Source organism: Coregonus lavaretus, assembly GCF_964263955.1.
Source record: "Coregonus lavaretus genome assembly, chromosome: 23".
Taxonomy (NCBI): domain Eukaryota; kingdom Metazoa; phylum Chordata; class Actinopteri; order Salmoniformes; family Salmonidae; genus Coregonus; species Coregonus lavaretus.
The window spans coordinates 11,608,917-11,629,239 of NC_140010.1; the positions used below are offsets into that span (position 1 = coordinate 11,608,917).

At 42.9% G+C, this 20,323-nt stretch overlaps 1 protein-coding gene across 2 annotated transcripts; it reads left to right on the top strand.

Moving 5' to 3' along the window:
- Positions 1-9,786: 9,786 nt before the first annotated feature.
- On the top strand, positions 9,787-20,122 carry LOC311098770 (uncharacterized protein). Of its 2 annotated transcripts, XM_084139334.1 has the most exons (4): positions 9,787-10,116; positions 15,064-15,185; positions 15,690-15,804; positions 17,820-20,122. In XM_084139334.1, exons 1-4 carry the CDS (start codon positions 9,912-9,914, stop codon positions 18,938-18,940), a joined length of 1,563 nt encoding a protein of 520 aa, XP_083995460.1. In that variant the 5' UTR covers positions 9,787-9,911; the 3' UTR covers positions 18,941-20,122. The 2 variants fall into 2 exon arrangements, with proteins under 2 accessions (XP_083995460.1, XP_083995461.1); XM_084139335.1 differs by lacking the exons at positions 15,064-15,185; positions 15,690-15,804 and having other exon boundaries at positions 9,791-10,116.
- The last annotated feature ends 201 nt before the right edge of the window (positions 20,123-20,323 follow it).

Consider the following 20,323-nt stretch of genomic DNA (forward strand, 5'->3'; position numbering starts at 1 on the left):
AGAATGGTTTCATTAGGTTGTGTCAATGAGAATGGAGATGACAATATCAAAGCTGCACACACATACAATTATGTCAATTGTGGCCACCTCCCTGTTTTCCATTTCATCCCGCAGAGTCTTCACAAACTGAAGAGGAAGTAGCCCATCAAGAATATGGAACCTCCCCTTCAAGATGCCGATCACCTGCTTTATAACAAAATGCACATCAATATTTTCATAATATTATTTAAGTTCATGAAATATGTCTTATAGCCTTTCAACATAGTTTTGTCTTTTGGAACTACGACAGCCAACGCTCCTCCCTGTTCAACCTATAACATCCTGACTCTTCTCCACTCTGCTGTTCTCGGGCGGGTTCAGCAAGATGCAACGTTTTAAAACATTTGGTGTGGCTGCGTTCAGTCATTATCGTTCTGGCCTTTGGAACCAACCTGGTCTAAGAGCATTTCGTATTCTGTACGTAAATCCGAGACACTCCATTTAGTATGATATGTTACATTTTGTATGGTATGTGATAATTTGTGGATGTCCATCACTCATTTCAAATGATATGTGTAAGGGTTGGTGTGAGATGTGACCCAGGTGCGGTGCAGGATAGACAGTAGGCAGAGATGGTGAAACAAGGATCTTTACTGATGGTCCAAAAACCAGGATACAAAATAACGGACTTTACACGAAAAAGAAAGCCGGAACAAATAAGACTCAAAAAAACAGGCTGCCAGCCAAAATATGAAATACTAACTGTGACTGAAATAATAACTAAACAGGGAGAACACTTCTCACGTACCTGTCCATACGTCCCGCGATCAGACACTGATTAGTACTACTTGGCATAGTGAAACTAGCAGAGAAAACTGAGCAAGGGAAGTGAGGGCATAAATACACAGGTGAACAGGTAGACACAGGTGACACCAATAGGATCATGATAAGTCCAGACTGTGAGTGAGGAGGTGCCTAAGGTTGTCGGAGGATGACACCTAGTCGGTCACTCCGGAACTGCGACCCCCCCCTGTAACAGATATGTTTCAAATTACAATAAAATGTTAAGAATTTTCAAAACGTACAATATTTTACAAATGTTCAAAACGTATGATATGTTACAAATTCTAATTAGGTGGTTAACATTAACTAGCTGGCCAATGTTAGCTAGGCTAGGGGTTAAGGTTAGGGTTAAGTTTAGGAGTTAAATTAAAGGGTTAGGGGAAGGATTAGCTTAAAGGCTTAAGGTTAGGGGAAGGGCTAACTAACATGCTAAGTAGTTGCAAAGTAGTAAGTAGTTGAAACGTTGCTAAAATGCTAAACTTGTCCTTGATGAGATTCGAACTCGCAACATTTCACGTTATACGTCCACCCCGAACAACCACCCTACTTTTGTTTTTGCCTTAAGTAACCATCTGTCTTATGTAGCCATACCAAACATAACATATCATACTAATTTGAGTGTCCCGGATTAACTATGTTATGTCTAGTCTATGAGACCAAGCTGTTGGAACAGCCTGCTGGAGGATCTGAGGGCCTCAGAGACAATAGACATTTTAATTTTATTTGCTTTAATAAATTGTATTTATCTTATTTATTTTCCTTCCAACAGTCTCTCTGGTTTCACTGTTGTTTTATTGTCCTATTATTATTTTGATATGTTCAGTTTCATTTTACCATTTAAATTTGTCTAGATCATCTATCTTATCTTTGTCATTTTTATTTATTATTTAACTTTTTGTTTTAAGAACTTTGAAATGCATTAACTTGTAAAAAAAAATGTGCTCTATAAATAAAGTTTGATTTGACATAGAATTACGCCATTCCGTAGAACAAACATGTCTTTCTAACATGTAGAAATAAGGAATCCATAGGAGTCCTTCCTCTTCTTCAAACACCAAGACAGTAGCGTCATCATCATCAGGAACCTGCTTCCTGGATGCTATTGGATGTCTTTCCTCTTAGCTCGTCCATTGGAAAACGCCTAGTTTCGTGTCTATAAAGATTTGTCTAACATTCACTTTGCAATGTTAAAAATCTAACAACAAGGTGTGGAGACCAAAGTTAAAAATAAAATAAAAAGTAAAAAAACGTACTTTAGAAGAAATAGGAAACTATTTCAGAAAAGTGCAAGGTTGTCAATATATTTGTCTGGCACTGTAAATTCAGGATATCAGGATGGTCAGACTCGGCTAGTTTGTTGCAACATCAGGCAGACTCTAATCGTCACTTGGGTGTGCGAGTCCCATTAGGATAGCCATCGCAGGCCTCTACATCAATTCCTTCCTTGTATTAACTGTTTTCACTTGTTTCCACAGAGAATAAATCTTTCCATATTCCCTAATAAGGATATCAGAAGCATCAGAAATATATTTCAGCAAGGTAAATAATGACATATTGACTTTATTTTATCAAAGATCAAGAGTTGCTGTTTTGGATGACTGATATGAATTACAATTATGACAGAATGCTTCCTTGTGTATCCACATGATAAACTAATGTTCTGTCATCGTTCAGTTCTAGAGTCAGTGATCCATTTTCAGATCAAATTGTTTTAGAAGAAGAAGGCTGTCTTGTGATAGCGTGGTCAGCATAATGTTTTAACACATTTCTAATGTACAGTATTTAGACAAAATGCTGGTTGCCTCTGCCAGTATAGCGAAGAATGGTTGCTCATGGTCACATGACTTCAAAATCAATGTCTGCCCTCGGCCCAAGAGGGAATTTCCTCTTGGTTTAGTGGTAAGACGTTGGTTTCTCCTGCGGTAGACTCAGGGTTTGTATCCCCTCTGTCACACCAGGAAGCTGAAACTTCCAGCAAGGCAATAACCCCAAGCACACATCAAAATCACAATTTTGCAATTCCCAATTGTTGGTCAAAAGTAGTGCACTATAGAAGGAATAGGGTGCCATTTGGGAAGTACACCTAGCCTGTCTGGGCATTTTTTATTGAGAAATGTGATTAAAATTCAACCGCTAAACTGTCACGCAGGCTGTCAGATAGAAAATTACTATTGCCATAGTCAAAGCAGGGGAAAATTAAACATAGCTGCAGAACGAATAGATGAAAAGTGTTCATTCAAACAGAGCAGCCACGTAGGCGCGCGTATCCCCCTTAGCAGGGGGTGAGTCTTACCGTCATTGAGGAACCGCTGGGACAGGATTGCTCCCACTGCAACGTCTGAAGCATCCAACTCCACAATGAACGGGCAGGGATGGATCAGGATGCCCGAGGACCGGGGCCGATGTAAAGCGCCGCTTCAGTGTATCAAATGCGTTCCCCGCTTCCGGGGTCCAGGCGAAGGAGCGTACGCTCGTCTGGGTGAGGGCTGTCAGGAGGGCGGCTAGGGAGCTAAAATTGCGAATAAATCGCCAATAAAAATTAGCAAACCCTAAACTGTTGAAGTTGCTTGAGGGATGAGGGCTGGGGCCAATCCAGTACCGCGCTGACCTTGGCTGGGTCCATCTGTAGGTCCCAATGGGTGACGATGAACCCCAGGAAGGAGACTGTCTCAGTGTGGAACACACACTTCTCCGCCTTGACGTAGAGCTGGTGACGGAGAAGGCATTGGAGGACCTGCCGAACGTGCTGCTGGTGTTCACTCATGTCCTTCGAAAATATGAGGATGTCATCCAAATACACGAAGACGCTGTAGTCGAGGAGGTCCCGGAGCACGTCATTGACCAACGCTAGACCAAACGGCATGACTTGGTACTCGTAATGCCCACTGGGATGTGTTAAACGCTGTCTTCCATATGTTCAGTTTCAGTTTACCATTTAAATGTGTCTAGATCATCTATCTTATCTTTGTCATTTTTATTTATTTATTATTTAACTTTTTGTTTTAAGAACTTTGAAATGCATTAACTTGTAAAAAAAATGTGCTCTATAAACAAAGTTTGATTTGACATAGAATTACACCATACCATCGCTGCAGAATGGATGTGTGGAATATCACTGGGTGTGGAATAGATTAAAAGTGTTAATTCAAACAGAGATGAACGCAACATGTAAAGTGTTGGTCCCATATTTCATGAGCTGAAATAAAAGATCCCAGAAATGTTCCCTACTCACAAAACGTTTATTTCTCTCAAATGTTGAGCACAAATTTGTTTACATCTCTGTTAGTGAGCATTTCTCCTATGCCAAAATAATCCATCCACCTGACAGGTGTGGCATATCAAGAAGCTGATTAAACAGCATGATCATTACACAGGTGCACCTTGTGCAGTTTTGCCACACAACACAATCCACAGATGTCTCAAGTTTTGAGGGAGCGTGCCATTGGCATGCTGACTGCAGGAATGTCCACCAGAACTGTTGCCAGAGAATGTAATGTTCATTTCTCTACCATAAACCGCCTCCAACGTCGTTTTAGAGAATTTGGCAGTACGTCCAACCGGCCTCACAATCGCAGACCACGTGTATGGCGTCGTGTGGGCAAGCGGTTTGCGGATGTCAGCGTTGTGAACAGAGTGCCCCATGGTGGCGGTGGGGTTATGGTATGGGAAGGCATAAGCTATGGACAACGAACAAAATTGCATTTTATTGATGTCAATTTGAATGGACAGAGATACCGTGACGAGATCCTGAGGCCCATTGTCGTGCCATCACCTCATGTTTCAGCATGATAATGCATGGTCACATGTCGCAAGGATCTCCAACCACCCAAGCCATAGACCATCCTCTGCTTCCTCACGGCAAGCGGTACCGGTGCATCAAGTCTGGCACCAACAGGCTCTTGAACAGCTTCTATCCTCAAGCAATAAGACTGATAAATAGCTAACAAAATAGCTACACAGACTATCTGAGTTAACCTTGTATCCTCATTGACCTTTTTATTTGTCTCTATACACACACTCACACACACTCACGTCATCATCTGCTCACTCACACATAACATGCACATACATTTATACTGACTCTACACACATGCACACCCACTCACATACAAGCTGCTGCTACTCTGTTTATCTTATATCCTGTTGCCTAGTCACCTTACCCCTATACATATCTACCTCCATCACTCCAGTATCCCTGCACATTGTATATATGGTATTGGAACTGACCCTGTATATAGAATGCTTGCTTACTTACTGTGTTCTAAATATTTTTTCCTAATTCTCGTGTAAAAAAAAAAAAAGTGTACTACACTGTTATTGATTATTGCATTGTTGGGTTTTGAGTTTGCAAGAAATGCATTTCACTCTACTTGTGCATGTGACATTAAAACTTCAAACTTGATCTGCACACAATTTCTGGAAGCTGAAAATGTCCCAGTTCTTCCATGGCCTGCATACTCACCAGACATGTCACCCACTGAGCAAGTTTGGAATGCTCTGGATCGACGTGTACGACAGCTTGTTCCAGTTGCCGCCAATATCTAGCAACTTTGCACAGCCATTGAAGAGGAGTGAAACATTCCACAGTCCACAATCAGCCTGATAAACTATTCAAAGGAGATTTGTCCCACAGATACTGATTGTTTTTCTGATCCATGCCCCTACCTTTTTAAAGGTATCTGTGACCAACATATGCATATCTGTATTCCCAGTCATGTGAAATCCATAGATTAGGGCCTAATGAATTTATTTTAATTGATTGATAAATCACAGAAAGCACTGAAAGGCTGAAACACCTGCATTTCGGAGCTGCCTTACTCAAGAAATCAAAAAAGAGACCAAGTTTGTATGTGGCTTTATAAACTCAAAGATTTTTTTTGTGACATTGTTTGCAAACTGATATGCGACACGAATTAATGTCAAAATAACATGCAAAACAGGCAACAAACAGGTGGGGCTCAAAACCTGTGGGGCTCTGCCCCACCTGCCATGAATGACGGGTTGCCACTGTACAGTATATACTGTAGGTCTATGGAGCAGGCAGCTACACTGTAAAAATAGAAAGTCTCAAAACACCATGATTGCGTAATGAAACCATGAAAAGTAGTGCACCTAAACTGAGATCTGGTGTTTGGAGGGTGTTGGAATGTAAACCCAATATAAATGTTTTAATGCACAGAATGTGTTTTAAAACATAAATTAAGTACTCTGAAACACCCAATGTGGTTCTTCAACCTTAATATTGGTGTTTTTAAGAGAGTGTTGTGAAAACACTGAAGGTTTCAGTGCATGTAAAAGGGGAGTATATAATTCAATGGTTTAGAAATGCAAATGGTTTATATCCCAAATAATGATTTATATAAGGGCCTATGGAGAATATTACCACCTGGGGGCGGCCTTCAGGAATTCCAGGATCCAGTTGCAGAGGGAGGTATTTAGTCCCAGGGTCCTTAGCTTAGTGATGAGCTTTGTGGGCACTATGGTGTTGAACGCTGAGCTGTAGTCAATGAACAGCATTCTCACATAGGTGTTCCTTTTGTCCAGGTGGGAAAAGGCAGTGTGGAGTGCGATTGAGATTGCGTCATCTGTGGATCTGTTGGGGCGGTATGCGAATTGGAGTGGGTCTAGAGTTTCCGGGATGATGGTGTTGATGTGAGTCATGACCAGCCTTTCAAAGCACTTCATGGCTACCGACGTGAGTGCTACAGGGCGGTAGTCATTTAGGCAGGTTACCTTCGCTTTCTTGGGCACAGGGACTATGGTGGTCTGCTTGAAACATGTAGGTATTACAGACTCGGTCAGGGAGAGGTTGAAAATATCAGTGAAGACACTTGCCAGTTGGTCCGTGCATGCTCTGAGTACACGTCCTGGTAATCCGTCTGGCCCCGCGGCCTTGTGAATGTTGACCTGTTTAAAGGTCTTGCTCACATCGGCTATGGAGAGCGTGATCACACAGACATCCGGAACAGTTGGTGCTCTCATGCATGCTTCGGTGTTGCTTGCCTCGAAGCGAGCATAAAAGGCATTTAGCCCGTCTGGTAGGCTCGCATCACTGGGCAGCTCACGGCTGGCTTCCTCTCCCTCCTCCTTCAGTGCTGTTATCTGTGCCATGTGTGCCTCTCCCTCCTCCTTCACTGCATTTAGCTGTGCCATGTGTTCCTCTCTCTCTCCTCCTTAAGTTCTCTCACCTCAGTCTGGAGTGCAGCCAGCTCTCTCAGACAGCCGTCCATCTCCACCTTCAGCCCTCCGGGTCTTGTTGGGGGGGTGTTGTTGTGCTGGTCTGTTTTATGGGTCTGTTCTGTCTGGATTGTGTGGACTAGCTCTCTGAGCTCCACCATGTCTCTCTCCAGTTCTGTGAATGTATCCCTCTCAATGATGGAAAAGCAGTGCAGTTGTAGGACCTGGGTGTGTTCAGTGCTGAAGAGGTATGATCAGACTCACTCAGGATGGGGGGAGTCGTCACAGAGAGAGAGCTTTTCCTGCTGTGCTCTCTCTTTGATCCCGTAAAAGTCCTGCTGGAACTGCTTGAGGATGCCCTACACCATTACTCTCCCAGACTTGTACATGTTGACAGAGGTTGTTTCAGTTTCCTCGATGTCTAGTATTCTGAGTTTCCACCCTGGGTTTCCTCTCTTGACATTGGGGTAGTGTGCTCTTATAGTACTGTGCCATGCCAGGGGATGGTCTGTGTGGAAAAAAGTTGCTTACGTTCCCCTCTTTGCAGCAGTCAGCAAATAGTGTCTCTGGATTGTCCTTGAGGAGCTTCTTTTTGTACTTATTCCGTGCAGTGTTATTTTTAAAATCCAAGGGGTACTGTTCTGTGATGACATCTGCACAGGGATAAGCCATAGCGCAGGGGGCTTCAAAGGCCTTTGTATTTGGGTGGGGGAGGCTGTGAAACTCTTCTGCCATTGTTAGGCTCAAGAGTTCACACACATCTCACTTCACACTTCAGTGCTAATTGAAGTTGCAGCCAGGACTGTTCTGTCCTAGCAGCTTGGTAGCTTAGTATCAAATCAATTCAAATGTTATTTGCCACATGCGCCGAATACAACAGGTGTAGACATTACAGTGAAATGCTTACAATAAAATAGAAAAAGTGTTAAGTAAAAAAATAAAAGCAAATAACTAAAGAGCAGCAGTAAAATAAAATAACAGTAGGGAGGCTATATACAGGGGGGTACCGGTGCAGAGTCAATGTGTGGGGGCACCGGCTAGTCGAGGTAATTGAGGTAATATGTACATGTGGGTAGAGTTAAAGTGACTATGCATAAATAATAAACAGAGTAGCAGCAGCGTAAAAGAGGGGGATGGGGTGGGGGTGGGAGGACAGTGCAAATAGTCTGGGTAGCCATGATTAGCTGTTCAGAAGTCTTATGGCTTGGGGTTAGAAGCTGTTGAGAAGCCTTTTGGACCTAGACTTGGCGCTCCGGTACCGCTTGCCGTGCAGTAGCAGAGAGAACAGTCTATAACTAGGGTAGCTGGAGTTTTTGACAATTTTGAGGGCCTTCTTCTGACACCGCCTGGTATAGAGGTCCTGGATGGCAGGAAGCTTGGCCCCAGTGATGTACTGGGCCGTACGCACTACCCTCTGTAGTGCCTTGCGGTCGGAGGCCAAGCAGTTGCCATACCAGGTGGTGATGCAACCAGTCAGGATGCTCTCGATGGTGCAGCTGTATAACTTTTTGAGGATCTGAGGACCCATGCCAAATCTTTTCAGTCTCCTGAGGGGGAATAGGCTTTGTCGTGCCCTCTTCACGACTGTCTTGGTGTGTTTGGACCATGATAGTTTGTTGGTGATGTGGACACCAAGGAACTTGAAGCTCTCTAGCCTTGTTTACTAAGCTTTATATAACACAATTACCTAGAGATTATTGTATTTTACTTTTTGGCTTCAGAAGTAGCTTCAGACTGAACATTACTCACTCAGTTTTGTGTTCCGATGGTATTTCCAGGTTTCTGCTGTGTTTCTTTTGCAGGTTTTGGTTTGTTAGAAGTTTTTTCTTGATAGTCCTCGGTAGTAAGAATCCATTCAGGTAATTTTGTCCAAAATCAAGGTTTTAGGTATGGAAATTTGGTTTGAAGGTTTTATGTACAAGGTAGTATCCTGTATAAATCCTTACTTTGTAAAACAATATTTGGAAGTTGATCAAATATTTTGTTAGCCTACAGCAGACAGATTATAGTCTTCTCTTTTCAGCAGGAGCCATTTGGTTTCCAACCTGTGTTTCCCCACGATTGTATTTGAAATATTGCAAAAGGCCTGTTTTGTCTGCATACTGTTCACTGACAGATTTGCTGTGCGTTCCCGATTATTTGGCCCAAAAAAACTATTGAAAAGCTATTGATCCTCTGTGGCTAAATTATGGCCATTTTCATGGTGTAGCAGGCTATTCTGAATTATTTCATTTATTTATGAACAGACAGCAGTTATTCTATAACTTTGGCAAATGCATTTAAATTCATCAGGGGTGCTGCAGCTCCTCCAGAACCCTTCGCGCAGCTAAGATTCTATAAATAAATAAATGATGAAGTGCAATGGTGGAGATGAGAGTTGCAGGCTCATGTCTATCAGAGCAGAGATAGGGAGAGGGATCATAGAAAGTGAATCTCATTCTAGTTCTGTGAGAGATACATAGAGGTGCCAGGATCCGGCTCAAATTAAGCACTGAATAGTCTTTTATGCGTTAATAACCATGTGAGACACTTCATTGCACTGCACTCTCCCCTACATGTAGCCATATATATTAACTTAAAAACAGAAGACGTTTTACGATCCAAATTCTTTATTTAGATCGTAAAACGTATTTTTTGTAAATAGATATTGCTACCTTACATGCAGTCTAGAATATACATTGGTATTTATAGGCCAGTGCTAATTCTACCAATTTTGAAGGGCTGCTGTAGTCTTCTATTTACGGTAATAAATACTTGCCTCATGAGTTGAACGGAAGAGCTATTGCAATTGCGCACACATTATCTACTCACTACATTGTTGCCATTTATCAACATCTACGGATTGTTTATTGCACATTTTGTACTATTTCCTTTACACAGAGAATACACATCTGTTATTTGGGCTGGACAAGATGGCGAGCTGCAATTTTCAGGCGCAGTTGGTATCCGTTATGGAGGTATTAGCTAAAGCAGCTGTAGCAGAAATAAACAAACGTGTAGATGATAGCTGTGCAGTTATACGTTTGGAAATGACCCAAAGCCAGCGAGATATTGATGTACTGAAAAGGAAATGGCAAATGATGGAAAGCGAGCTGAAGAAGAAACGAGGACGAAAAGGTAGTTTATGTGTTATTTTTCATGGTAAATTAATAGCTGGAGAGTGGAGACCCGACGTTGAATTTAATTGGATTCAACGTCGGGCATAAATGAGCGTTTGGATCAGGAAAGTTAACTCTCACGACCTCTACCTTACAAGCCAGAATTTTGAATACAATTATATTTGAACTTACTTTACCGGTTGTCCGTGCAGTTGGTCCATTTGCAGGTAGGAATGTGAGAAATATATCCACAGGAAAGTATAATTAAATGAACTTTTCAAAGTGCTGGTTGTGTGTTCAGATTTCTATCACCTGAATTATGCGCATAACGCCTCGATCACACTGACAGGGTTGTTGCGATTTGGGACACCAGAAGTGCATTCATTTCCAATAGAATGCTACGTTTGCCTTGCAGTATTGCATTGCAGTGGCCTGTGTGGTGTATACTGTGGATTTATCTAACTTATACATCAAATTGTATGCCTAGAATGCTTGACAGAAATGGTAGCAGAAAGTAAATGTTGATGCTGCCTACCATTTTGCGCAAAAACATGGTAGGTGTGATCAAGGCGTAATGGATGGTGAAATCCCTGAGCGATTTCCTTCCTCTCTAGCAACTGAGTTCGGAAGGACGCCTGTATCTTTGTAGTGACTGGGTGTATTGATACACCATCCAAAGTGTAATTTAATAACTTCACCATGCTCAAAGGGAGTTTCAATGTCTGCTTATTTTGTTTTTACCCATCTACCAATAGGTGCATTGGAAAACCTCCTTGGTTTTTGTGGTTCAATCTGTGTTTCAAATTCACTGCTCGACTGAGGGACCTTACAGATAATTGTATGTATGGGGCACAGAGATGATGTAGTCATTCAAAAAATAATGTTAAACACTGTTATTGCACACAGAATGAGTGCATGCAACTTATTATGTGACTTGTTAAGCACATTTTTACTCCTGAACTTATTTAGGCTTGCCATAACAAAGGGGTTGAATGCTTATTGACTCAAGACATTTCAGCTTTTCATTTAAAATTAATTCGTAAACATTTCTAAAAACATAATTCCACTTTGACATTATGGGGTGTTGTGTGGGCCAGTGACACTACATCTCAATTTAATCCATTCAGGCTGTAACACAATAAAATGTGGAAAAGGTCAATGGGTGTGAATACTTTCTGAAGGCACTGTATGTACAGCTGAAGTCAGAAGTTTACATACACTTAGGTTGGAGTCATTAAAACTCGTTTTTCAACCACTCCACATATTTTTTGTTAAGAAACTATAGTTTTGGCAAGTCGGTTAGGACATCTACTTTCTGCATGACACAAGTAATTTTTCCAACAATTGTTTACAGACAGATTATTTCACTTATAATTCACTGTATCACAATTCCAGTGGGTCAGAAGTTTACATACACTAAATTGACTGTGCCTTTAAACAGCTTAGAAAATTCCAAAAAATGATGTCATGGTTTTAGAAGCTTCTGATAGGCTAATTGACATAATTTGAGTCAATTGGAGGTGTACCTGTTGATGTATTTCAAGGCCTACCTTCAAACTCAGTGCCTCTTTGCTTGACATCATTGGAAAATCAAAAGATATCAGCCAATTGTAGACCTCCACAAGTCTGGTTCATCCTTGGGAGCAATTTCCAAACGACTGAAGGTACCACGTTCATCTGTACAAACAATAGTGCGCAAGTATAAACACCATGGGACCACGCAGCTGTCATACCGCTCAGGAAGGAGACGCGTTCTGTCTCCTAGAGATTAACGTACTTTGGTGTGAAAAGTGCAAATCAATCCCAGAACAACAGCAAAGGACCTTGTGAAGATGCTGGAGGAAACAGGTACAAAAGTATCTATATCCACAGTAAAACAAGTCCTATATCGACATAACCTGAAAGGCCGCTCAGTAAGGAAGAAGCCACTGCCATAAAAAAGCCAGACTACGGTTTGCAACTGCACATGGGGACAAAGATCGTACCTTTTGGAGAAATGTCCTCTGGTCTGATGAAACAAAGATAGAACTGTTTAGCCATAATGACCATCGTTATGTTTGGAGGAAAAAGGGGGTACCTTACAAGCCGAAGAACACCATCCCAACCGTGAAGCACAGGGGTGGCAGCATCATGCTGTGGGGGTGCTTTGCTGCAGGAGGGACTGGTGCACTTCACAAAATAGATGGCATCATGAGGAAGGAAAATTATGTGGATATATTGAAGCAACATCTCAAGACATCAGTCAGGAAGTTAAAGCTTGGTCGCAAATGGGTCTTCCAAATGGACAATGACCCCAAGCATACTTCCAAAGTTGTGGCAAAATGGCTTAAGGACAACAAAGTCAAGGGATTTGAGTGGCCATCACAAAGCCCTGACCTCAATCCTATAGAACATTTGTGGGTAGAACTGAAAAAGTGTGTGCGAGCAAGGAGGCCTACAAACCTGACTCAGTTACACCAGCTCTGTCAGGAGGAATGGGCCAAAATTCATCCAACTTATTGTGGGAAGCTTGTGGAAGGCTACCTGAAACGTTTGACCCAAGTTAAACAATTTAAAGGCAATGCTACCAAATACTAATTGAGTGTATGTAAACTTCTGACCCACTGGGAATGTGATGAAAGAAATAAAAGCTGAAATAAATCATTCTCTCTACTATTATTCTGACATTTCACATTCTTAGAATAAAGTGGTGATCCTAACTGACCTAAGACAGGGAATGTTTACTAGGATTAAATGTTAGGAATTGTGAAAAACTGAGTTTAAATGTATTTGGCTAAGGTGTATGTAAACTTCCGACTTCAACTGTACATACACAACCTGCATATTTTCTCATCAGGCCACAGAGGTTCCCTCCAGATTGGTCTTTCCAATCCGTGATAGTTTGCCAGCCCTGCCACATCTGTCAAGCGTCAGAGCCGGCATAGTAGGATAGTCCTGTATTGACGCTTTGCCTGTTTGATGGCTTGTCAGAGTTCATAGCGGGATTTCTTAAAATCATCCGGATTAGTGTCCTGCTCCTTGAAAGCGGCAGCTCTAGCCTTTAGCTCAGTGCTGATGTTGCCTGTAATCCATGGCTTCTGGTTGGGGTATGTACATACAGTTACTGTGGGGACAACATCGTTGATGCACTTATTAATGAAGCCGGTGATTCTTCAATGTTATCAGATGAATCCCAGAACATTTTCCTATATATACAGAAGTATGTGGACACCCCTTCAAATTAGTGGATTTGGCGATTTCAGCCACACCTGTTGCTGACAGGTGTATAAAATCGAGCACACAGCCATGCAATCTCCATAGCCAAACATTGACAGTAGAATGGCCTTAATGAAAAGCTCAGTGACTTTACATGTGGCACCGTCATAGGATGCCACCTTTCCAAGTCAGTTCATCAAATTTCTGCCCTGCTAGAGCTGCGCCGGTCAACTGTAAGTGCTGTTATTGTGAAGTGGAAATGTATAGGAGCAACAATGGCTCAGCCGCCAAGCGGTAGGCCGCACAAGCTCACAAATCAGGACTGCCGAGTGCTGAAGCGCGTAGCGCGTAAAAATCGCCTATCCTCGGTTGCAACACTCACTACAGAGTTCGAAACTGCCTCTGGAAGCAACGTTAGCACAATAACTGTTCGTCAGGAGCTTCATGAAATGGGTTTCCATGGCCGAGCAGCCGCACACAAGCCTAAGATCACCATGTGCAATGCCAAGCGTCGGCTGGAGTGTTGTAAAGCTTGCCACCATTGGACTCTGGAGTAGTGGAAACGTGTTCTCTGGAGTGATGAATCACGCTTCACCATCTGGCAGTCCAACGGACGAATCTGGGTTTGACGGATGCCATGAGAACGCTACCTGACCGAATGCATAGTGCCAACTGTAAAGTTGGGTGGAGGAGGAATAATGGTCTGGGGCTGTTTTTCATGGTTCGGGCAAGGCCCCTTAGTTCCAGTGAAGGAAAATCTTAACACTACAACATTTACATTTACATTTTAGTCATTTAGCAGACGCTCTTATCCAGAGCGACGTACAGTTAGTGAGTGCATACATCATTTTTTATACTGGCCCCCCATGGGAATTGAACCCACAACCCTGGCGTTGCAAACGCCATGATCTACCAACTGAGCTACATCCCTGCCGGCCATTCCCTCCCCTACCCTGGACGACGCTGGGCCAATTGTGCGCCGCCCCATGGGTCTCCCGGTCGTGGCCGGCTACGACAGAGCCTAGATTCGAACCAGGATCTCTAGTGGCACAGCCTTAGACCACTGCGCCACTCGGGAGACTACAACATACAATGAGATTGTAGACGATTCTGTGTTTCCAACTTTGTGGCAACAGTTTGGGGAAGGCCCTTTGCTGTTTCATCATGACAATGCCCCCGTGCACAAAGTGAGGTCCATACAGAAATGGTTTGTCGAGATCGGTGTGGAAGAACTTGTCTGGCCTGCACAGAGCCCTGATCTCAACCCCATCTAACAACTTTGGGATGAATTAGAATGCCGACTGCGAGCCAGGCCTAATCGCCCAACATCAGTGCCCAACCTCACTAATGCTCTTGTGGCTGAATGGAAGCAAGTCCTTGCAGCAATGTTCCAACATCTAGAGGAAAGCCTTCCCAGAACAGTGTAGGCTGTTATAGCAGCAAAGGGGGAACCAACTTCATATTAATGCCGATGATTTTGGAATGAGATGTTCGATGAGCAGGTGTCCACATACTTTTGGTCATGTAATGTACCTGCAAAAGGAACAAATACACGGACAACCAGTAAAGTAAGTTAAAATATTATTTTATTCGACATTCTGGCTCGTAGAGGTCGTGAGAGGAAACTTTCCTGATCCAAAAGCTAATTTATGCCCGACGTAGAATTCAATGAAATTCAACATCGGGTCTCCGGGCTAGTAAATTGATTGCATATGCGAAACCCAAATGTGTGAGTAGCCCTAATATTTGACTGAATACAATTATTTTCCAGTTTTTTACCCCATGGCATCAGAGAGATCTTCATATCCAGTCAAGATTGTTTTGAACAAGCAGAGGAGTAGCTCACAGTGGAGAGACAGAGAGATGGCTGTTGAAGAGGACTCTCAACCCCAGGTGTGATGCATCACCTTTTACAACAACAGAGACCTGACCTCTTGGATCAATTCTGCTATTGGAATATCAGGAGAATTTACCACTTTTGTGTGATTCATGAGTATGAAAATGGTTAGATATGGTTTGTGTCCAGAGTAATGCTCCTGAGTGGCGCAGTGGTCTAAGGCACTGCATCGCAGTGCTAACTGTGCCACTAGAGATCCTGGTTCGAATCCAGGCTCTGTCGCAGCCGGCCGCGACCGGGAGACTCATGGGCGGCGCACAATTGGCCCAGCGTCGTCCAGGGTAGGGGAGGGAATGGCCGGCAGGGATGTAGCTCAGTTGATAGAGCATGGCGTTTGCAATGCCAGGGTTGTGGGTTCGATTCCCACGGGGGGCCAGTATAAAAAAATATAAAAAAAGATGTATTCACTAACTGTAAGTCGCTCTGGATAAGAGCGTCTGCTAAATGACTAAAATGTATGTAATGTAAATGTATGTAATAACCTCAGTCCCCTGTTACAGCCTACAGATGTGGAGCAGAGAGAGGATACTGAACCCATACTGATCAAAGATGAGGAGACAGCAGAGGACGTGTGGAAGACTGACCCTCAGGAAGAGCTCAGGGTCACTGGAGAGGGTGGGTGTGACCATAAGGGGTACTGCTCTGTCTGTCTATGGAAGACTGTGGGGGGTGGGGTGTGGTGGTATGCATGTTCCAAATTGCTACATTGGTGTTTTATGTTCTGGCATATAGAGCGCATGTACAGTTGAAGTCGGAAATGTACATACACTTAGGTTGGAGTCATTAAAACTCATTTTTCAACCATTTCTTGTTAACAAACTATAGTTTTGGCAAGTCGGTTAGGACATCTACTTTGTGCAAGACACAAGTAATTTTTCCAACAATTGTTTACAGACAGATTATTTCACTTATAATTCACTGTATACAATTCCAGTGGGTCAGAAGTTTACATACACTAAGTTGACTGTGCCTTTTAAACAGCTTGGAAAATTCCAGAAAATTATGTCATGGCTTTAGAAGCTTCTGATAGGCTAATTGACATAATTTGAGTCAATTGGAGGTGTACCTGTTGATGTATTTCAAGGCCTACCTTCAAACTCAGTGCCTCTTTGACATCATTGGAAAATCAAATGAAATCAGCCAAGACTTCAGCAAAAAAATTGTAGACCTCCACATGTCTGGTTCATCCTTGGGAGCAATTTCCAAACGCCTGAAGGTATCACGTTCATCTGTACAAACAATAATACTCAAGTATAAACACCATGGGACCACGCAGCCGTCATACCGCTCAGGAAGGAGACGTGATCTGTCTCCTAGAGATCAACGTACTTTGGTGCGAAAAGTGCAAATAAATCCCAGAACAACAGCAAAGGACCTTGGGAAGATGCTGGAGCAAACCGGTACAAAAATATCTATATCCACAGTAAAACGAGTCCTATATCGACATAACCTGAAAGGCCGCTCAGCAAGGAAGAAGCCACTGCTCCAAAACCGCCATACAAAAGCTAGACTACGGTTTGTAACTGCACATGGGGACAAAGATCGTACTTTTTGGAGAAATGTCCTCTGGTCTGATGAAACAAAAATAGAACTGTTTGGCCATAATGACCATCATTATGTTTGGAGGAAAAAGGGGATGGCTTGCAAGCCGAAGAACACCATCCCAACCGTGAAGCACGGGGGTGGCAGCATCATGCTGTGGGGGTGCTTTGCTGCAGGAGGGACTGGTGCACTTCACAAAATAGATGACATCATTAGGAAGGAAACTTATGTGGATATATTGAAGCAACATCTCAAGACATCAGTCAGGAAGTTAAAGCTTGGTCGCAAATGGGTCTTCCAAATGGACAATGACCCCAAGCATACTTCCAAAGTTGTGGCAAAATAGCTTAAGGACAACAAAGTCAAGGTATTGGAGTGGCCATCACAAAGCCCTGACCTCAATCCTATAGAAAACTTGTGGGCAGAACTGAAAAAGCGTGTGCGAGCAAGGAGGCCTACAAACCTGACTCCATTACACCAGCTCTGTCAGGAGGAATGGGCCAAAATTCACCCAACTTATTGTGGGAAGCTTGTGGAAGGCTACCCGAAACGTTTGACCCAAGTTAAACAGTTATAATAATAATAATATAATATGCCATTTAGCAGACGCTTTTATCCAAAGCGACTTACAGTCATGTGTGCATACATTTTTACGTATGGGTGGTCCCGGGGATCGAACCCACTACCCTGGCGTTACAAGCGCCATGCTCTACCAATTGAGCTACAGAGGACCACAGAGGACAATTTAAAGGCAATGCTACCAAATACTAATTGAGTGTATGTAAACTTCTGACCCACTGGGAATGTGATGAAAGAAATAAAAGCTGAAATAAATCATTCTCTCTACTATTATTCTGACATTTCACATTCTTAAAATAAAGTGGTGATCCTAACTGACCTAAGACAGGGAATCTTTACTAGGATAAAATGTCAGGAATTGTGAAAAACTGAGTTTAAATGTATTTGGCTAAGCTGTATGTAAACATCCGACTTCAACTGTACACACAGTCAGTTCTAAAGCAGTCATGTTTTCCAACTGTTAAGGGTCTTTTGTAATGTTTATTTAATGTTTATCCCCAAATCTTTAGAGTCTGGTTCCAAGCCTGGGAAACCACCATCCTTTGAACAACGGCACTGTGATGAAGACTTCATCACACAACCCAACATATCTCCCAAAGACTCAGTGGAACATTACCCAAATTCTGATCGTCCAGAGGAACCAGGCACACTCCGGCTCGCGTCTACAGAGGTGTTCAGCACAGAGCAGCACCGGCCAGCCGAGGACAAGGACTCACTAGACCTAGTGATGGTGAAGGATGAGAAAGAGGAGGAGCTGGATCAGACCATGGCCCTGGCAGGACCTGACCAGTTTGTTATGGATGAGACTGATGGGCAGCTGTGGACCTCTGTGGATCCAGGCAGAGACACTGACCCTGATGGCCACCCAGATTTCTCCTTTCATTCCACAGAAGAGTACTCTCAGAATATCTCAATTTTCCCATCTCATAGTGGGCTGCCATCCATTCCTACTATGACAGATGATGTGGGGCCATCGCTTCACTCTTCTATATGGAAACCACATACTAACCTGTTCAGTGCAGGATCACACATGACAAGACATGTCAGGACATTGGCTGATGAGACTAGACAACAGATGCCAGAGGGAGAGAGCAGCGAGAGGCTGAACTCAAATAATGAAGGAAATAGTTCAGCTCTACAGCCAAGGCAGCATCAATACGGGGCTTCTTCAGAATCAACAGTGAGAATGAGTGAATGCATGACAGGGTCAAACATGGCCACCACCTCCACCTTCTCTGGATACAGCCTGAGTCGCAGTAGTTTTAACATGGTGAAGAGAATGAGGACTCAGTGGAGGTCGGGCGGCACCACCGAGAGGCGTTTCAGCTGCACCTTCTGTGGGAAGAGCTTCCAGCGTTTCTGCCAGCTCAAAGTACACCTCCGGAGTCACACCGGCGAGAAACCGTACAGTTGTGAAGAGTGTGGCAGGAGTTTCACCAAGCAGTGCAACCTGATCAGACATGCTGTGGTCCACAGCGGGGAGAAGCCCTATCAGTGCACACAGTGTGGGAAATGCTTCACCCAGCGCTCCAACATGACGTCACATCAGAGAACTCACATAGGAGAGAGTCCAGTGTCTCAATATGTGGTACCCGCATACCCTGGGGATCCACACACAAGTTTAATGTAGTCTCAGAACAGATAGAACAAATAGGAGCATAATTGCATTATTTTCCGTTAACACTTTCTATGTAAATTCAGGTCCAGAAGGTATTTTGAGACATTTTGACACACTTTTTCTCCTAATTGATTTGTGAAATGGTTTTCATGTTTGACTGTTAACGGATCCTCACTTTTTTAAATAACCTATTTATTTACAACTGGTAACATTGTGTATTTCTACCACAAAATCATAAAAACCATGTTATATTCAATAAAATGTATTTCATGAAAGAGTCAATCTGCGCTTTTAGATCAATAATATATAGGAGCCATTTAGTATGTGTTGTCTAGTTAGTGTTTGACTATCTGGGATGTCACATCTTGCCACAAGGGACAGTCATATCAGGTCAGGTTGATAACTCAATTCAACTTGATTTTCAGAGTTCGATTTTGAAGTTACTCTGCTGCCTTAAAATATTAAGTTACTCTATGTCATCTCAAAACTAGGCAATCAAATATTTGTTTCAGTGTAATAAGCTATACATGTTAATACAACTTTACATTTTACATCTGGAAAGTACACTTTTACTGTGTACATTGTCTAAGCTGACACCACTGGGACTGTAAATCTGGTCAAGGATCATTAGATACTGTAGATGGCTAAATAGATAAGAGAAATAGATTATGATTGGTCGTTTCTATGATTTACTGGTTCATTGATTTGCCAATCAACAGGGATGGAGATAATGGGGGAGAATTACAGAAAGAGAACGTGAGAGAGAAAGAGAGAGCAGGAAGTCAACGGGAAGTTTAGTGATTTTTTTTCATCGCTTGCTTTTGCCTGTGTAGAGTCAAGGTCTTACATCTCCTTACTCTTTCTTATTCTTGTTCTTACCTCAGTCATCCCGAAACATGAGAGGAGTAACAGTGACAGTGTGTTAGGGGTGGGATGGTAGGGGTCAGGGGGATGAAGAGGTGGAGTCAGGCTTAGGCGTCATGTTCTACGACGGGCCTGCAGTCACAACGACGTACAATTCAATTGACTTCCGCTGCAGTGAGAGGGCCTTTATCAGTCACAGAGAACAGCCAGAGCTGTGGTTAGGGGTGTCAGGGTGTCCATCAGCATAATCAAACACATTGTGATACATATTGTGAATCATATGTAAACAAGTTGTTATATGAATAATTTATTAACTGCACTGTTATTCTGTGTCCTGTCTCCAGAGTTGGGGGTGTGTGGAGAAACGTGGTTCAAGCAGCCACCAAACGTCAACTCCTGGAGGAGCAGGAAAGCTGTAAGACCTCTCCCTTTTCCTCTGATGAAACTGATGTCTTTTTCGAATGATGATTATTTTTATGGATTTTCCCTAGGCACACAGTGACAGGATCAGTGTACTGCGACTCCCCAACA